Below are 20386 nucleotides of genomic sequence, written 5' to 3'. Positions count from 1 at the left end.
TGAACTTGTAAACTTTCAAATTTAATTTTGTTTACATTCCTGTGAAAAAGTAAGGACACCCCATGCAGTGAGGATTAATTTTCTTTTTGTGTGGATATGTGCTGGAATTGAACATGTACATGTAATGACTGGGTAAGGAGACAGGTGAGCCCTAATCTACCCGCCACTCAGTCCCTGCCTACTTGCATGACCCGTCCTAGGCGACGGCATACAACTGGGCGACGGTCCCTACGCTTAATACGTGCACGAGAGACAAACAGATAAGGGGACACAGAAGCTATGGGAAATGGGTCAGTTGCCCACGGCAACACCGTGAGCAACAAGAGTAGTGAGTAGTTGGAGCCGAGTCAAACCAGGAATGTACGAGGTACCAAACTCAGAGCAGGAGAGTAGTCAGTAAAGCCAGGGTCAATTTGAAGCAGAGGTCAATAGTACTAGCAGGAACAGCAGAGCCAGGAAACCAGACAGAGGGCGGGAGCTAGCTCCATCTGACCAGGCTGTGATAGGTTCTTCCACTACTCAGCCTACCAGCCTGAGTGGTAGCAGATGGAATCACTCTATTAGACCTAGGAGCAGATGCAGACTGATTAATCACGGGCGTCGACACAGAAGCTGTGTCAGGCAGATCCTTTACAGTACTCCCCCCTTTTATGAGGGGCCACTGGACCCTTCCTAGGTGGACCTAGCTTATTAGGGAACCAAAGATGGAACCTCCTGAGCAATGCCCCAGCGTGAACATCCCAGGCGGGTACCCAAGTCCTCTCCTCAGGCCCATATCCTCTCCAATGGACCAGGTACTGGAGGGAGCCCTGGACCATCCTGCTATCCACAATCTTGGCCACCTCGAATTCTGCCCCTTCAGGGGTGAGAACAGGGACCGGAGGTTTCCTCGAGGTAGCCAAGGACGGGGAGCAGAGTTTCAGGAGGGAGGCATGAAACACGTCGTGTATATGTAATGATGGGGTAAGGAGACAGACAGGTGAGCCCTAATCTACTCGCCACTCAGTCTCTGCCTACTTGCACGACCCGTCCTAGGCGACGGCGTACAACTGGGCGATGGTTCCTATGCTTAATACGTGCATGAGAGACAAACAGACAAGGGGACACAGAAGCTACGGGAAATGGGGCAGTTGCCCACGGCAACACCATGAACAACAAGAGTAGTGAACGAGCTGAGTCAAACCAGGAGTGTACGAGGTACCAAATGCAGAGCAGGAGAGTAGTCAGTGAAGCCAGGGTAAATTTGAAGCAGAGGTCAATAGTACTAGAAGGAACAGCAGAGCCAGGAAACCAGACAGCGGGCGGGAGCTAGCTCCGTCTGGCCAGGCTGTGATAGGTTGTCCCACTCCTCAGCCTACCAGCCTGAGTGGTAGCAGATGGAGTCACTCTATCAGACCTAGGAGCAGATGCAGACTGATTAATCACGGGCGTCGACACAGAAGCTGTGTCAGGCAGATCCTTTACAGTACATACCCCTGTCTTAAAAAACAGTGTCGCACAAAAATTTTGATTATAAGAAAATACAATATTTACATTTTAAAGATTGTTTTGTCCCATTTTTAGTCTACCTCCCAGCATCAGTTGCAAAGTTCCTCAGTTGAAAACTGGAGGGTGGTGGCTTCAACAACGTAATAATCACTAGGATGGGCGAAAGGTGGGAGGTCTATTTAGTCCTCTAGAATCAAGATTGATGTTACATAATGAACTTATTTATACATGCTGCTTCTATTATGTTTTCTATGTTTAAGAGTATTTACTTACCTGGAATTAGTGATCCCCTGAGAATACCAATTGAATTTGATATTTCTTTGTATTTCTGGATGGATTTAATATTTAGTGTGATTGTAATTTGAGCTTAAAAACAAATAGAGAAATTATCTAATTAGAAATATTTATACTTGTCATACTATTACGGCATACATTTCATGTACAAAAATATATTAAATATATTTTTAGAAATTTGAGATGAAGTAATTCATTAATTGAATGTCAAAGTTAAAGCATGCATTTTATTAGTAAAATAAAATTCCATCTTATATTTACCATCTCAATGTACATGTTTTAATTCTTTATTAGAGAAAAAAGTTTGGTAAAAAGAAACGTCTTAGCTTTATCTTTTGGTAGAGATGTCCCTTAATATGGGGGGTACCAGTAAGGGCCTGTTCACATCACTTTTTTTTTCCTTCCATCGGAGGTATACATCGTTAGGAGTCCAGCCGTATACCTCTGACAAAAGGCACCGACATATCCCACTGTATAGGCATACAGTGGGATACATCACGCAAACTCCCCAGGCACATCGCTACTTTAAGCGCCGAGTCCGAGGAAGTCCCTGACATTACTGTATATATGGACAGTGATGTCAGGGGATTTCAACTATGGAGAATTCAGCTATAGCACCGCAGCTGAACCGTTGCCAACGTTCTGTCCAGGCATTCCACTCCTGGGGGAGCCCCTGATTTCACACGGACAGCGGTGTTTGAGGCTTCCCCAGGGCCGGAATCCACGAACCAAGCATAACCCAATGATTTTCTGAGGGATTCTTGCCAGGGGAAAGCTCCCCGAGGTATAAATTTAATGTATGCCTGTGACAGATGCCATACAGTGGCATCCATAACACATAGGCTCCCATGTTAAAAAAAAGTATACCGCACGGTATCCATTTTTTTTTTTTTTTGCGAGATCCCTCAGAATGGAATAGCGTAGTATACTATGTTATTCCATCTTCCAAAAAAAAAAGTATTCCGACGTATACCAGCCCGACGGACGCCGAAGAGATGCTTTTTTTTGTCTTACGTCAGGCTAATGGAGCCCTTTGAACATGTTTATTGTGTACGTAGGGAGCTTTCCCAACATACATGCTAAACATATGGCCAAAACGTGATGTGAACAGGTACTTATGAAGTTGCTGGTACTTACTTTGCTAAATGGAGATTGCAATGGTCACACAAAAATATTTATTGAAGGCCAGTTTCACACAAGCATATTTGTAAACATGAATAATATGGATTTCCAGTATGTCTAATATTACGGATCATATGTCATCACTATTGCATTCGTATTACAGATCTCTAATACTGATGGACTATTTTCTAGGGAGTAAACTGAATTACATAAGACCCTTTGAAGAACAGATGCAATTCCGATTACACACTTGTATAGCATGGATGACATACGGATGCCAAAAAAAAAAAACACCAATGAGAAAAGCGCCATGTGTGTAGACATATTCATATGATCCTATAGACTATCAGTAAACATTTGTCTTCAGCATTTTTGGCAATACGCAGTGGAAAATGCATCTAAACACAGCATGTGAATTTATTCTTAGGGAAGGAAACATACAGTATGGGCGCATTTTGGTGCCCACATTATGGCCGCTAATTCCGGCAAAACCACTGGTATGATGACAAACTTATAGCATCGTAGGCTCCTATTATGAAACTGGCTTAACTCTTCACTGAACATAATAGGCAAGATTTATCAAAAGTGGTGCAAGTGAAAAGTGAAGCAGTTGCCCAAAGAAACCAAACAACAAATGATGGTTTTTATTTCACAAAGGGCCTGTGAAAAAGATCTGGATTCGGGATGATCTGGTCTGTTCTATCTCCAATAGTTTACCCTTAAATGCAACAATTCTAGTTAAAATAAAATGATGCTGAGTTCAAAACCTTTAAGAGGACTGAAAGAATGTAAGTATTTTTCCTTTTGTTATTTTTTGTTGTCTGGAATTCTAGTACAGTACGTACAATTAATAATGTCTCAACAAGGCAAACTAGTATGACAAGTAAATTGCAGAACAATGCTTTTATGCTTTTTATGTAAACTATTATGTGTTAAACTGAATGCATGTATTACATAAGTTTGGTAAACTATTTTATACTGAAAGAAGAGGTTTTTTTCTCTTTTACTTTTTTAAATCACACTGGTCTTCATGCACAGAAGACAACAATCTCAATTTTATACACTATGATTTTTAATCATTACATGAAATATAATTTGGTAATACATAAAGTGTAATGGAAAATTGCTGTGTGTTTAATGCCAGGCTTTTTATCTTTCAATAATCTTTTTTAGGTAAAAAAAAATATATACACTACCGTTCAAAAGTTTGGGGTCACCCAGACAATTTTGTGTTTTCCATGAAAACTCACACTTATATTTATCAAATGAGTTGCAAAATGACTAGAAAATATAGTCAAGACATTGACAAGGTTAGAAATAATGATTTTTATTTGAAATAATAATTTTCTCCTTCAAACTTTGCTTTCCTCAAAGAATGCTCCATTTGCAGCAATTACAGCATTGCAGACCTTTGGCATTCTAGCTGTTAATTTGCTGTGGTAATTGGGAGAAATTTCACCCCATGCTTCCAGAAGCCCATCCCACAAGTTGGGTTGGCTTGTTGGGCACTTCTTGCGTACCATATGGTCAAGCTGCTCCCACAACAGCTCTATGGGGTTGAGATCTGGTGACTGCGCTGGCCACTCCATTACAGATAGAATACCAGCTGCCTGCTTCTTCCCTAAATAGTTCTTGCATAATTTGGAGGTGTGCTTTGGGTCATTGTCCTGTTGTAGGATGAAATTGGCTCCAATCAAGCGATGTCCATAGGGCATGGCATGGCGTTGCAAAATGGAGTGATAGCCTTCCTTATTCAAAATCCCTTTTACATTGTACAAATCTCCCACTTTACCAGCACCAAACCAACTCCAGACCATCACAGTACCTCCACCATGCTTGACAGATGGCGTCAGGCACTCTTCCAGCATCTTTTCAGTTGTTCTGCGCCTCACAAATGTTCTTCTGTGTGATCCAAACACCTAAAAATTTCGATTCGTCTGTCCATAACGTTTTTTTTCCAATCTTCCTCTGTCCAATGTCTGTGTGCTTTTGCCCATATTAATCTTTTCCTTTTATTAGCCAGTCTCAGATATGGCTTTTTCTTTGCCACTCTGCCCTGAAGGCCAGCATCCCGGAGTCGCCTCTTCACTGTAGACGTTGACACTGGCGTTTTGCGGGTACTATTTAATGAAGCTGCCAGTTGAGGACCTGTGAGGCGTCTATTTCTCAAACTAGAGACTCTAATGTACTTGTTTTGTTGCTCAGTTGTGCAGCGGGGCCTCCCACTTCTCTTTCTACTCTAGTTAGAGCCTGTTTGTGCTGTCCTCTGAAGGGAGTAGTACACACCGTTGTAGGAAATTTTCAGTTTCTTGGCAATTTCATGCATGGAATATCCTTCATTTCTAAGAACAAGAATAGACTGTCGAGTTTCACATCAAAGCTCTCTTTTTCTAGCCATTTTGAGAGTTTAATCGAACCCACAAATGTAATGCTCCAGATTCTCAACTAGCTCAAATGAAGGTCAGTTTTATAGCTCCTCTAAACAGCAAAACTGTTTACAGCGGTGCGAACATAATTGCACAAGGGTTTTCAAGTGTTTTCGAATCATCCATTAGCCCAACACAGTTAGCAAACACAATGTACCATTAGAACACTGGAGTGATGGTTGCTGGAATTGGGCCTCTATACACCTATGTAGATAATGCATATAAAACCAGACGTTTGCAGTTAGAATAGTCATTTAGCACATTAACAATGTATAGAGTGTATTTCTGATTAATTTAATATTATCTTCATTGAAAAAAAACTGTGCTTTTCTTTCAAAAATAAGGAAATTTCTAAGTGACCCTAAACTTTTGAACAGTAGTGTATATATATATTGAAATCTAGAAAAACATAGCGCCACTTGGTTTCCTGATGGCTCCACGTGGATTTTTCTGGAGGCCACAAGGTTGGCTATGGATTATAAACAGGCCAACCATGCAACTTCCCCGAATCACTGGTCTAAGTCCCTAAATATGTAAACACCAACTTTAGATATGTAAAAACCAACAACAGTGTACCAGTACAGATAATGGGGCATTTTAAGATGGATTGTCTTAACCAAATGACCCCTTTAAATTAAGTCTGCAACTGTCAATACACTAATAGCATGAAATTTAATGACACTACTTGATTTGTAGATATCTATTTAAAAAAAATTGGTTAGAAGTAGTGAGAGCAGGTAAGCATCTTAAAGGGGATGTGTCACGAATGAAACCTTTTTTTTTTAAGTTACTTATTTCTATTAAATTTTTTAAGTCTTTTGCTGTATTTTTTTTTCTTCCACATGGTGGAAAGTATTAACAATGAAATAATAATTTGACATGTTTTCCTATGTTGGCTACCAGAGGGAGCACTGCCCAGAATTACAGCAAGGTGAATAAGGCAAAGCAACCTGACTCACAGCTACCATAAATGTGGGAGGGAATCTCACCCCCCTCCTACAAGCCAGGAAAAGGTGTCTTCAAATTGCTAACAAGTGTCCGGCTGCCATTTTGGGTGTGATTGTTGGAATGCAGCTCACAGAAGCTATAGGACACACCAAAAGGCTAAGGGTATGTTCACACCCTTACTAAACAAAGGGAAAACAGCTCCTGATTTTCAGCCACTTTTTAATCAAACTCACGTTTTTGGCTGCGTTTTTTACGGCCGGTTTTGGAGCTGTTTTTCTAGAGAGTCAATGAAAAATGGCTCCAAAAACAACTCCAAGAAGTGATATGCACTTCTTTTTGGCGGGTGTCTTTTTACATGCTGTTTTTGGAAAATGGCCGCGTAAAAAAACGCCCTGTTGGAACAGAACGCCGTATTTCCCATTGAAACCAATGGGTAGATGTTTGGACGCGTTCTGCTTCTAATTTTTCAGCCATTTTTCGGGACGTTTACGGCCCAAAAAATGGCTGAAAACACTGCGTGTGAACTTACCCTTAGAATGATTAAAGTGAAGTGAATGACTTTTCAGTTGACAGCTTCACACGGCATGTATATGACACTTTTTTTTGTGCATTTTACATGCTTCTCCTGCTAAATGTCTTTATCCCTCCATCCTGCTGACAGTCTCCTCCAGCATCACCGCCCAATACTGCTGACAGTCTCCTCCAGCGTCACCATACAATGCTGCTGACAGTCTCCTCCAGCATCACTGTCAGCAAGATTGTATGGTGACGCTGGAGGAGACCTTCAGCAGTATTGGGTGGTGATGCTGGAGGAGACTGTCAGCAGGATTGTATGGTGACGCTGGAGGAGACTCAGCAAGATTGGGTGGTGATGCTGGAGGAGACGGTCAGCAGGATTGTATGGTGATGCTGGAGGAGACTGTCAGCAAGTGTGGGTGGAGACGCATCACCATACAATCTTGCTGACAGTCTCCTCCAGCATCACCACCCAATACTGCTGACAGTCTCCTCCAGCATCCCCATAGAATCCTGCTCACAGTCTCCTCCATCGTCCCCATACAATCATGCGGACAGTCTCCTCCGCAATAGAGGAGACTGTCACACCGCTCTGTGATAGGAATAACCATCTGCTGCTGACAGTCTCCCCCCCCGACCTCCTGCAGACGGATACCTCACCTCCTCACCCAATCATAGTCTGCACACTGTCCACACTGACAATACATCTAGCGAGAGGGAAAGGGCCATCGGGGGGGGGGGCACAAGGGGGAGGACATCGGGGGGAGGGCCCGCCAGGGGTCACGAGAGCGGGGGTCTGTGAGAGAGAGAGAGGGACAGACAGAGACACACACACACCTTACCTGAAGTGCAGCTGGTCTTCATAATGGCGCCTGCTATCTCCCTACAAACCAGCTTCTCTGCTGTGTGACTCTGAAGTGTGTCTGTGCAGTACAGAGCCAGATAGCAGAAGCAATGAACGGCTCCCGTTCATTGTGTCCTATGCATTGTGCTGCCGTATTCCATCTGTGTATGTGTCGTTAAGGCCGGATTCATACGATCGTGTTCATTCCGTGATATACGGTCCGCAGGTCGGCCGCATTTCCCAGACTGAGCACACTGCAGGGAGCTGGGCTCTTATCGTCATCGTTATCTATGACGTTAGAAGTCACTGCCTCGCTGCGGGAAAGCGGTCACGTACTGAAAACATGTTTTCAGTACGGGACAGTAGTTCCGCGGAGATAACTGGGAGAGAAGGCTTATTCTTCAGTGAACTTGAATGGAAAATACATATCTGGAGTAGTAAATATGATTATTTAGAAAAACACTTGACCTGATCATTAAATGAACTCACAAGGCCCATTAAATTTAGAATCAACTAATTATGGATTAAAATAATACAATTTTTTTTTATACTTTCAGGTCCCCTGCTGCTTTTGCACAGAATGTGCCCTGGTCAAGATATAAACTCTTAATACCTCAGTCAGTACATGATACAGAATATTGTCTTTTACTACTATATAGAATTCAACCAATACCATGCCAAGTTTATGGGCAATAAAGCTACATATAATTTGAAGAAGGAGTAGAATGTTAAATGGGCAAGCACATATCTTCCTGTTAGAGTAATTGCTCAATGTATTGGCTAGTGTTTTCACTGAAAATCAAACAGCCATTACTTTATACCTAATTTAGAATGCTTCACCCTGATTCTTGTCTGTTCACATCATTATTTTGTTGATTTGTCTTTTTCAGAAAAATAAACCTGCTTATTCTTCTAGAGAATGAGTGCCCTAAGGCACAGACCTAGAAACATTACAGATGTTTTCCTAGTAGAAAGCCAAGATCAAATTAAAGAGTACATAAAGATAAATCTCTGTAGAGAGAAAAAAATAAATGTATGCTCGAGGCATTAGTAAGGAGAGCCCATGGCTTTAATTCTAGTAATGCCAGCTGAAATGATTCAATCATAGCCCTGGTTGTCCAGCAATGTTAATAAACTCTTTCCTATCTACTGTCCGAAAATACTGATTATTGTACTATAAATTACAGCAAAAGCTTATAATTTTTACATGTAGCATAATAGTGATCATGGCCGACCTTAGAAGGGTGCCAGCGTGTGTGTGTGTATCCTTGCGCCGTTGCAACTACCAGCGGGTCAGGTGCCACTCGCTAACTGCACCCAGGGCCGGTCTTAGGCAGTCGCCTTTCCGCCCAGGGTGCCTCCTCACTTAGTGACCGTCGCAACCGCTGTAGCAGCCATAGCGGCTGCTAGCGACACCGGGCATGAGGGCGGTGGCGCCGCTGGCAGCCGCTGTGGCTGCTATAGGAGTAGCGACAGCACTATAGCAGAGCAGGAGGTATCTCCCTGCTCTGCTATCTACTAGCGTCACTGTAGCTCCCTGAAGGAGCGGAATCCCAATGTGGCCGGGGATTCCGCTCCTGGAGCGCTGCTTGATGTCTCTCTTCATATATGGACAGTGACATCAGGGGAAACTCCTGAAGCAGAATCCACGGTCACAGCGATGCAGACGCTATGACCGGGGATTCCACTCCAGGAGAAGCCAATGACATCATGCACACAGACAACAGGAGCTTCTCCTGGATTGGAATCCCCGATCACAGCGCCGGCAATGCTGTGGACGGGGATTCCGCTTCAGGAGTTTCCCCATGATGTCACTGTCCATATATGGACAGAGAAATCAAGGAGCGCTCCAGGAGCGGAATCCCCGGCCACATGGAGATTCCGCTCCTTCAGGGAGCTATAGTGGCGCTATCTATACTGGAAGGGGGGGGGGTTTGCTATCTACAAGGGGGCTGTGGGCTGTGAGGCACTACCTACAAAAAAAGTACAAAAAAGGACAACTGTGCAGGAGCACACAAAATACCCAGATTTCCCGGCTATCAAATAAATGTGTGCAAATAAACTAAGATATTAATCCTTTAGCTAGACTAAATAAAAGTTATATCTTAGTTTATTTCCACACATTTATTTGATAGCTGGGAAAGCTGGGTATTTTGTGTGCTCCTGCACAGTTGTCCTATTTTGAATGTCTATTGCCCGCCAGCTATCAGGGTCATTTCATAGTCCTTGCACTACCTACAAGGGGGCTGTGGGCAGTGTGGCACTACCTACCAGTTGGCTGTGGGCTGTGTGGCACTACCAACTAGGGGGCTGTGGGCTGTGTGGCACTACCAACCAGGGGGCTGTGGGCTGTGGAGCATACCAACCAGGGGGCTGTGTGGCACTCCCTAACAGGGGGCTGTGTGGCACTCCCTGCCATGGGTCTCTGCGGCACTCCCTACCAGGGGGCTGTGTGCCACGATATAGCAGGGGACTGTGTGGCACTCCCTACAGGGGGCTGTGTGGCGCACTCTATAGGGGGCTGTGTGGCGCTATCTACAAGGGGGCTGTGTGACGCTATCTGCAAGGGGGCTGTGTGGCGCTATCTACAAGGGGGCTGTGTGGCGCTACCTACAAGGGGGCTGTCTGGCGCTACCTACAAGGGGGCTGTCTGGCGCTACCTACAAGGGGGCTGTCTGGCGCTACCTACAAGGGGGCTGTCTGGCGCTGCCTACAAGGGGGCTGTCTGGCGCTGCCTACAAGGGCGCTGTGTGGTTCTACCTACAAGCGGCTGCGTGGTGCTACCCACAAGGGGGCTGTGTGGCGCTACCTACAAGGGGGCTGTCTGGTGCTGCCTACAAGGGGGCTGTGTGGTTCTACCTACAAGCGGCTGCGTGGTGCTACCCACAAGGGGGCTGTGTGGCGCTACCTACAAGGGGGAATCTGTGAGTGGTGATGGTCATTTTACTGTGAGTGGTGGGCTGATGGTCATTTTACTATGAGTGGGGGGATGATGGTCTTCAAGTGATTTCCATCTCTGACCTCCAATTGAAATTAATAGGAGGCAGAAAATACCTGCGGCGCTCGTTTGGAGCTTTTTTTCTGAGTCTTTTGCATTAGCTTCAACAGCTTAAGAAAAACACAAAAAAAGGTCAGACAATGCTTTCACTTCCTGAAGGAATTTTGAGGCAGATTTTTGTTTGCCTTACAAAAAACATGTGTGAACATACCCTACGAGTGTAATGCTTGTTCTTAGCCGTTTTCTGGCTTTCTCGAAACAATTTTTGGTAGGGGGGCCCTAGAGAAAATTGTATTTTTCCAGTGCTGCCTCGAGTCTGAAAAGGTTGGGAAACTCTGTACTAGGCTACAGGAGCACACCGGCCTACGCAAGGGTCTCGCCGTGGAGCAGCTCAGTTCGTCGTGGGAACGGGGCCTCGGTGAGTACAATTGTACTGTCTACAAGGGGGAGGTGGGGGACTGTATGGCACTGTCTACAAGGGGGAGGTGGGGGGGCTGTATGGCACGATCTACAGAATGAAGGTGGGGGATTATGGCACTGTCTACAGGGAGGCTATATGGCAAAATCTACTATACTGTGTGGGGGCCACTAATCAGACATTATACTGTGTAGGGGTACTACAGGGGGCATAATACTGTGGGCACAATTAATATTATATTATACTGTATGGGGGCACTAAAGGGGCATTATAATTTTTTTATGAGCCATTTTTTTTTAATGATGGGGTGGGGCGCCGAAAGATAATTTCGCACAGGGCGCCATCTATTTTAGGGCCGGCCCTGATAGTGATTATCTCAGTTAATCCAGGTGGCTTCACAGCAACTGTTGGCCTATTGAATATGTAGTTAAAAAGGACTTCTCCCAAAAAATGGCCATATACAGCGTTCAGCTATTACATTAAAACTACCTGCCTAATATTGTGTAGGCCCCACTTGTGCCACCAAAACAGCTCTGACCCGTCGAGACATGGACTCCACAAGACCTCTGAAGTTGTCCCTGTGCTATATCGCACCAGGAAGTTAAGAGTAGATCCTTTTAGTCCTGTAGGTTGCAAAGTGGGGTCTCCATAAATCAAACTTGTTTTTCCAGCATGTCCCAGATGTTCGATCAGATTGAGATCTGGGGAATTCAAGGCAACATTTTGAACTCAATCATTACTGAAACCATTTGCGGTGTGGCGGGTTACATTATCCAGCTGCAAGAGGTCACTGCAAATAAGGAATACTGTTGCCATGATGGGGTGTACTTGGTCTGCAATAATATTTAGGTAGATGGTATGTTTCAAAGTAACATCAACATCAGCCAAGACCCATGTTTTCCCAGCAGAACACCTTCTTCGCATAGGTCATCTTGGTGCCATCTTTTCCACAGATAACTGACGCACACACACCCGGCCGTCCACATGACGTATAAGAAAACGTTTTTTGTCAGGCTAGGCCACCTTCCTCTACTGCTCCATGGTCCAGTTCTGATGCTCATCTGCCCATTATAGGTGGTTTCTGTGGTGGACATGTGTCATCATGGGCATTCTGACCGGTCCGTGGCTACTCAAACCTAAACGCAGCAAGCTGTGATGCACTGTGTGTTCTTATACCTTTCTGTCATAGTCAGCAGTATGTTTTTCAGCAATTTGTGCTGCAGTAGCTTTTCTGTGGGATCAGACCAGACAGGCTAGCCTTTACTCTCATCAATGAGCCTAGGGCACCAATCAGTTTTCACAGATTCACCAATTGTCCTTCCTTGTACAACTTCTGGTAGGTACTAACCACTGCATACCAGTGCACCCCCCCCCCCTAGACCTGCAATTTTGGAGACCCAGACATCTTGCCATCACGATTTTGCAGTTGATAGGAGTCATTGTAATGACATAATCAAATATTCACTTCATCTGTCAGTGGTTATAATGTTAGGGCTGATATGGCTATGAGTATTTCAGACATTTGAGCAATAGTAAAAGTTTGGTAATTTTGTTTATTTACTTCGAGATCTTTCTGCTTTTTTTTCAATTTTTTAGTTTTTGTTTGTATTTTTGTTTTATGTTGCAAATGTAACATAAAAAAGGAACAGTCATATTGGTTGTCACTTTTAACCCCTTCCCGCTGCAGTTACTTTTAAACCTTCCTGACTGAGCCTCATTTTTCAAATCTAAGATGGGTGACTTTATTATGTGGTAATAACTTTGGAATTCTTTTACCTATCCAAGCGATTCTAAGATTATTTTCTCGTGACACATTGTACTTTATGTCAGAGGTAAAAATTGGTTGATACATTAATTGCATATTTGTGAAAAACGCCAAAATTGTGAGAACATTTTCAAATATTAGCATTTTTCTAAATTCAAATGTTGCCCAGATTCTGCAGTTTTTAGAAATACCCCACATGTGGCCCTAGTGTGCTAATGGGGTGAAGTGAGCATTTTAACCCCACAGGTGGTATATATACTTTTTTTTAGAATCTGGCTGTGAAAAGGAAACATTTTATTTTTCCCAATAAGCTGTAGTTTTAGCTTAAAAAAAAATGGCCACGAAAATTAGAGAAAAAGTCCCCCAACATTTTTAAATCAATTCCTACAGAGTATGGAAATACCCCAACTGTGGTCATAAACTGCTGTTTGGGCACACGGCGGGGCTCAGAATGGAAGGAGCGCCATTTTGCTTTTGCAGATTTTGCTGCATTGGTTTCTGGGCACCAGGTCACATTTGCAAAGCTCCTGAGGTACCAGTACAGTGGAAATCCCGGAGAAGTGACTCCATTTGGGAAACTACACCCCACAAGGAGTTCATCTAGAGGTGTAGTGAGCATTTTGATTGCACAGGTTTTTGCTGAATTTATTAGAGTGGGGCTTTGAAAATTGAAAATTACATTTTTTTCCAATAAAACCTAGTTAAACTATCATTTTTTAATCTTTACAAGAAATAAAGGAGAAAAAGCACCTTAAAATTTGTCAAGTAATTTCTTTCAAGTACGACAATACCACGTATGTGGTCAAAAACTGCTGTTTGGACAGACAGTATGGATTAGAAGGGAAAGAGTGCCATTTGGCTTTTGGAGTGCAGATTTTGCTGGAATGGTTTCTGGGCACCAATATGCATTTTCAAAGCGCCTGTGGGACCAAAACAGTGGAAACCCCCCAGAAGTTACCGCATCTTGGAAACTACACCCCTCAAGGTATTCACCTAATAGTGTAGTGAGAATGTTATCCCATAGTTGTTTTCAAGGAATTAATGTGCTGTAAAGGATCTGCCAGGCACAGCTTCGGGGTTAACTTCCATAGGTAATCAGTCTTCACCTGAGTCTATCTCTCTGAGACTGACTCCAGCTTCCACCACTCAGGCTGGCAGGCTTAGGAGTGGGAGAGCCTATCGCAGCCTGGCCAGACTCAGCTAGCTCCCGCCCTCTGTCTATTTATACCTGCCTTTCCTGTTCCTCCTTGCTTGTGATTCTTTCCGTGTGGTTTCCTGGCCCAGCTACAGCTCCTAACAATTTGATCGTGCTCCATTCTGACCCTGGCATTCTGACTACTCTTCTGCTCTGCGTTTGGTACCTCGTGCTCTCCTGGTTTGACTTGGCTCATTCACCACTCTGTTGCTCACGGTGTTGCCGTGGGCAACTGCCCCTTTCCCTTTGCTTTATATTCCCTTGTATGTTTGTCTAGTGCACTTACTGAGCGTAGGGACCGCCGCCCAGTTGTACCCCGTCGCCTAGGGCGGGTCGTTGCAAGTAGGCAGGGACAGAGTGGCGGGTAGATTAGGGATCACTTGTCCGTTTCCCTACCCCTATCATTACATGTGCAGTGGATGTTGCAGAGTGAAAATGGCAATTTTTCAATAGATATGCCATTTCAGTGTCCAATATGTTGTGTCACCATGAAAAGACAGCTATTTAATTATTATGGGGTGTTATTCCTGGTTTTAGAAATACCCTACACATGGCCCTAATCTTTTACCTGTAATATGACAGGACTCAGGAGTAAGAGTACCATGCGAATTTAAGGCCTAATAAAATAAATATTAAAATAAACCCCTGAGAAGTGACTTCATTTTGCAAACTATACCCCTCAAGGCATTTATTAACCCCTTCCCTGTTTGGCCACTTTTGACCTTCCTGACAGAGCCTCATTTTTCAAATCTGACATGTTTCACTTTATGTGGTAATAACTCCGGAATGCTTTTACCTATCCAAGCGATTCTGAGATTGTTTTCTCGTGACACATTGGACTTTATGTTACTGGCAAAATTTGCCCGATACATTCAGTATTTAATTGTGAAAAACACCAAAATTTAGCGAAAAATTGCAAAAATTTGTATTTTTCTCAATTTAAATGTATCTGCTTGTAAGACAGGCAGTAATACCACACAAAAATGTTGCTAACTAACATCCCCCATATGTCTACTTTAGATTGGCATCGTTTTTTGAACATCATTTTATTTTTCTAGGACGTTACAAGGCTTAGAACTTGAGCAGCAATTTCTCATATTTTCAAGAAAATTTCAAAATGCTATTTTTACAGGGGCCAGTTCAGTTGTGAAGTGGCTTTGAGGTCCTTAGATATTAGAAACCCCCAATAAGTCGCCCCATTTTAAAAACTGCACCCCTCAAAGTATTCAAAACAGCATTTAGAAAGTTTCTTAACCCTTTAGACATTGCGCAGGAATTAAGGCAAAGTAGAGGTGAAATTGACAAAGTTCATTATTTTTTTCCAGAAATTCATTTTGAATCCATTTTTTTTGTACCACAGAAGGTTTTACCAGAGAAATGCAACTCAATATTTATTGTCCTGGTTCTGCAGTTTTAGGAAATATCCCACATGTGGCTTTAGTGTGCTAGTGGACTGAAGCAGCGGCCTCAGAAGCAAAGGAGCACCTGGTGGATTTTGGGCCTCCTTTTTATTAGAATATATTTTAGGCACCATGTCAGCTTTGAACAGGTCTTGTGGAACTAAAACAGTGGAAACCACCCAAAATTGACCCCATTTGGGAAACTACACCCCTCGAGGAATTTATTTAGGGGTGTAGCAAGCATTTTGACCAGCCAGTTTTTTTGCAAAAATTTTTGGAACTAGGCCATGAAACTGAAAATCTAAATTTTTTCAAATTACATGTAGGTTTAGCTAATTTCTTTTCATTTCCAAAAGAACTAAAGTAGAAAAACCACCACAACATTTTTAGAGCAATTTCTCCCGAGTAAAACAATACCCCACATGTGGTAATAAACGGTTGTTTGGACACACGGCAGGGCTTAGAAGGGAAAGAGCGCCATTTGGCTCTTGGAGCTCAAATTTAGCAGGAATGGTTTGCGGAGGCCATGTCACATTTACAAAGCCCCTGAGGGGACAAAACAGTGGAAACCCCCAATAAGTGACCCCATTTTGTAAACTATACCCCTTGAGGAAATTATCTATGGGTATAGTGAGCATTTTGACCCCACAGGTTTTTTGCAGAAATTTTTGGAAGTAGGCTGTGAAAATTAAAATCTACATTTTTTCAAATAAAATGTATGTTGAGCTAATTTTTTTTCATTTCCACAAGGACTAAAGGAGAAAACGCACCATAAAATTTGTAAAGAAATTTCTCCCGAGTAAAACAATACCCCACATGTGGTAATAAACGGTTGTTTGGACATACGGCAGGGCTTAGAATGGAAAGAGCGCCATTTGGCTCTTGGAGCTCAAATTTAGCAGGAATGGTTTGCGGAGGCCATGTCACATTTACGAAGCCCCTGAGGGAACAAAACAGTGGAAACCACCAACAAGTGACCCCATTTTGGAAACTATACCCCTTGAGGAAATTATCTAGGGGTATAGTGAGCATTTTGACCCCATAGGTGTCTTGCAGAAATTTTTGGAAGTAGGCTGTGAAAATGAAAATCTACATTTTTTCAAATTACATGTAGGTTTAGCTAATTTTTTTTTCATTTCCACAAGGACTAAAGGAGAAAAAGCACCATAAAATTTGTAAAGAAATTTCTCCCGAGTAAAACAATACCCCACATGTGGTAATAAAGGGTTGTTTGGACATACGGCAGGGCTTAGAATGGAAAGAGCGCCATTTGGCTCTTGGAGCTCAAATTTAGCAGGAATGGTTTGCGGAGGCCATGTCACATTTACGAAGCCCCTGAGGGAACAAAACAGTGGAAACCACCAACAAGTGACCCCATTTTGGAAACTATACCCCTTGAGGAAATTATCTAGGGGTATAGTGAGCATTTTGACCCCATAGGTGTCTTGCAGAAATTTTTGGAAGTAGGCTGTGAAAATGAAAATCTACATTTTTTCAAATTACATGTAGGTTTAGCTAATTTTTTTTTCATTTCCACAAGGACTAAAGGAGAAAAAGCACCATAAAATTTGTAAAGAAATTTCTCCCGAGTAAAACAGTACCCCACATGTGGTAATAAACGGCTGTTTGGACACACGGCGAGGCTGAGAAGGGAAAGAGCGCCATTTGGCTTTTGGAACTCAAATTTAGCAGGAATGGTTTGCGGAGGCCATGTCGCATTTGCAAAGCCCCTGAGGGGACAAAACAGTAGAAACCCCCAACAAGTGACCCCATTTTGGAAACTACACCCCATGAGGAAATTATCTAGGGGTACAGTGAGCAGTTTGACTCCACAGGTGTTTTACAGAACTTATTGGAAGTAGGCCGTAAAAATGAAAATGTACATTTTTTCAAAGAAAATGTAGGTTTAGGTATTTTTTTTTCATTTCCACAAAGACTGAAGGAGAAAAAGCACCATCAAATTTGTAAAGCAACTTCTCCCGAGTAAAACAATACCTCACATGTAGTCACAAACATCTGTTTGGACACACGGTAGGGCTCAGAATGGAACTAGCACCATTTGGATTTTGGAATGGTTTCTGGGCGCCATGTCACATTTGCTGAGTCCCTGTAGTACTAATACAGTGGAAACACCCCAAAAGTGACTCCATTTGGGAAACTGCACCCCCTGAGGAATCATCTAGGGGTATAGTGAAAATTTTGATCCCAAAGGTTTTTTGCTGAATTAATTAGAATAAAGCCATGAAAATGAAAAATATTTTTTTTTTCCAACAAGATGTAGTTTTAGATCAACATTTTTCATTTTTACAAGGAATAGAGAAGAAAAAGCACACCAACATTTGTAAAGTAATTTCTCCCGAGTACGGTAACACCCCATATGTGGTTATAATCAGCTGTTTACGTGTATGGGAGCATTCAGAAGAAAAGGAGCGGTATTTATCTTTTGGAGCGTAGATTTTGCTGGAATGGTTTGCGGACGCCATGTTGCATTTGCAAAACCACTGATGTACCAAACAAAAGTGACCCCGTTTTAGAAACTATACCCCTAAAGGCATTTATCAAGGGGTGTAGTGAGAATTTAGACTCCACAGGTGTTTTGCAGAAATTAATACGCAGTGGATGGTGCAAAGTGAAAATTGCAATTTCTCCACTGATCTGCCCATTCACCGCACAAGATGTTGTGCCCTTAGAGAATCTTACCCCATAAATTGTTAAGCGGGTTCTCCCGGGTATGGTAATGCCTTACTTGTGGACATAAATTGCTGTTTGGGCACACTGTAGGGCTAAGAAGGGAAAGACCGCCATTTTGAGCATGGATTTTGCTTGGTAGTAGTTCTGTTTGAGGTATTGCTGGTATTTCAGTTTATAATGTAGGGGTATATGTAATCTGTGCGGAGTATATCAGGGGTATATGTAAGCTGTGCGGAGTACATCAGGGCATAATAAGAGGGTATAATAATGGGGTAAATAATACAATTATGCATAGGTGTGTGTTACGCTGTGAAGCGATCCGTTATGCACAGGCCAGTGTCACACTGATAAATGGTTTTCTTTCTTATCCCCCTTTTGTAACGCTCTGCACCTTTTGGGGACTTTTTCTCCTTCGTAGTTTGGGAAATATTACTGGGAAAGTTTTGCGCTGGTATAATAAGGGCGCCCTCGCTTCCAGCAGATGTGCTATGTCCCTTCCCTTTCCTAGTTCCTAAATACTAGGGACCTGAAACTGAAGGAATATTCCCCTCCGGCCTGCGCATTGAGATGTTTTTCCTCACCGCATTACTAGCGCCATAACTTTTTTATTTTTCGGTAGATGGAGCTGTGTGCGGGCTTGTTTTTTGTGAGACGGGCTGTAGATTTTATTGGTACCATTTTAGAACGCATACGACTTTTTGATCACTTTTTATTTCATTTTTTGGTAAAGGAAATTACCAAAAACAAGCAATTCTGGAATAGTTTTTTATTGGTTTTTTTTTCGGCATCCACAGTGCGCCCTAAATTATATGTTAGCTTTATTCTGCGGGTCGATACGATTACGGCGATACCAAATTTTTATAGTTTTTTTTAATGTATTGCAGCTTTTGCACAATAAAATCACTTTTATTATAAAATCATTTGTTTTCTGTGTCGCCATTCTAAGACCCATAACTTTATTATTTTTGCGTGCACAAAGCGGTGTCAGCGATTATTTTTTGCGGGACAGATTGTCGTTTTTATTAGTACTATTTTGGAGTAAATGTGACTTTGTGATCACTTTTTATAGCATTTTTTGGAAGGAGATGTGACCTAAAAACAAAGATTCTAGCCATGTTTTTCATGTTTTTTTTACGGCGTTCACCGTGCGGGATAAATTACATAATTGTTTTGTCGTTTGGGTCATTGCGTATGCGGCGATACCAATTATGTATAGTTTTTTTTATGTATTGCGGCTTTTGCACAATAAAATCACTTTTTTTATAAAATCATTTGTTTTCTGTGTCGCCATATTCTAAGACCCATAACTTTTTTATTTTTGCGTGCACAAAGCGGTGTCAGGGATTATTTTTTGCAGGACGGATTGTCGTTTTTATTAGTACTATTTTGGAGTAAATGTGACTTTTTGATCACTTTTTATAGCATTTTTTGGAAGGAGATGTGACCTAAAAACAAAGATTCTGGCGTTGTTTTTCATGTTTTTTTTTTTTACGGCGTTCACCGTGCGGGATAATTGACATAATAATTTTGTCGGTTATGTCGTTACGGACGCGGCGATACCAATTATGTATAGTTTTTTTAATTTCTACGGTTTTTCCCATCATAAAAGACTTACTATGGGAAAAAAGTCAGTTTAGCTTTATTTTTATTTGAAATGTGTGTGTTTTTATTGTTTTACCACATTTTTATTATCTTTTTTTACTTATCCCACTAGGGGACATAAGGGCCTGATGCCCCGATCGCTACTCTAATACACTGCACTACATACGTAGTGCAGTGTATTAGCGCTGTCAGTTATTCACTGACAGCAAGCCTATGAGGACACGCCGCAGGCGGGTCCTCATCGGCTCCCGTACAAGACAGGCTCGGACGCCATTTTCTGGCGTCCGATTGCCACAGCAACCCAGCGATTGCGTCACTGGGTTGCCGATCGGGTGAAAACCTATAAGATGCTGCGCAATATTGAGCGCAGCATCTGAGGGGTTAATCTGCCGGATCGGAGAATAGCTCTGGTCCTGGCAGTTACAGGAGGGCGCCAGCTGTATAATACAGCTGTCACCCCACGATGATGGTGCCGGATCTGCTTCTGAGCCCGCACCATCACTGCGCAGTACCTATACGGCGCTTTGCGGGAACACCTTCCCGGCAGCGCCGTATATATATACGGCGGATGTCGGGAAGGGGTTAAAGGGTGTAATGAGCATTTTGACCAAACAAGTCTTTTCCATAAATGTGCTGCAGATGGTGCAAATTGCAATTTTTCCACAGACATTCCAATTTA

General features: G+C 42.7%; 1 protein-coding gene across 1 annotated transcript in view; it reads right to left on the bottom strand.

Moving 5' to 3' along the window:
- The window catches only part of NAALADL2 (N-acetylated alpha-linked acidic dipeptidase like 2), a 710493-nt gene that overhangs the window by 277123 nt on the left and 412984 nt on the right, over positions 1 to 20386 (bottom strand). The window contains exon 7 of the mRNA XM_075863660.1: positions 1762 to 1854. Coding sequence (XP_075719775.1) covers positions 1762 to 1854 — 93 coding nt within the window. The remainder of the gene's footprint in view (positions 1 to 1761; positions 1855 to 20386) is intronic.

The sequence above is a fragment of the Rhinoderma darwinii genome, chromosome 4, assembly GCF_050947455.1.
Source record: "Rhinoderma darwinii isolate aRhiDar2 chromosome 4, aRhiDar2.hap1, whole genome shotgun sequence".
In the NCBI taxonomy this organism is placed as follows: domain Eukaryota; kingdom Metazoa; phylum Chordata; class Amphibia; order Anura; family Rhinodermatidae; genus Rhinoderma; species Rhinoderma darwinii.
Note: the sequence above shows the minus strand (reverse complement) of the source record. Positions and strands in the feature narration are given on the sequence as shown.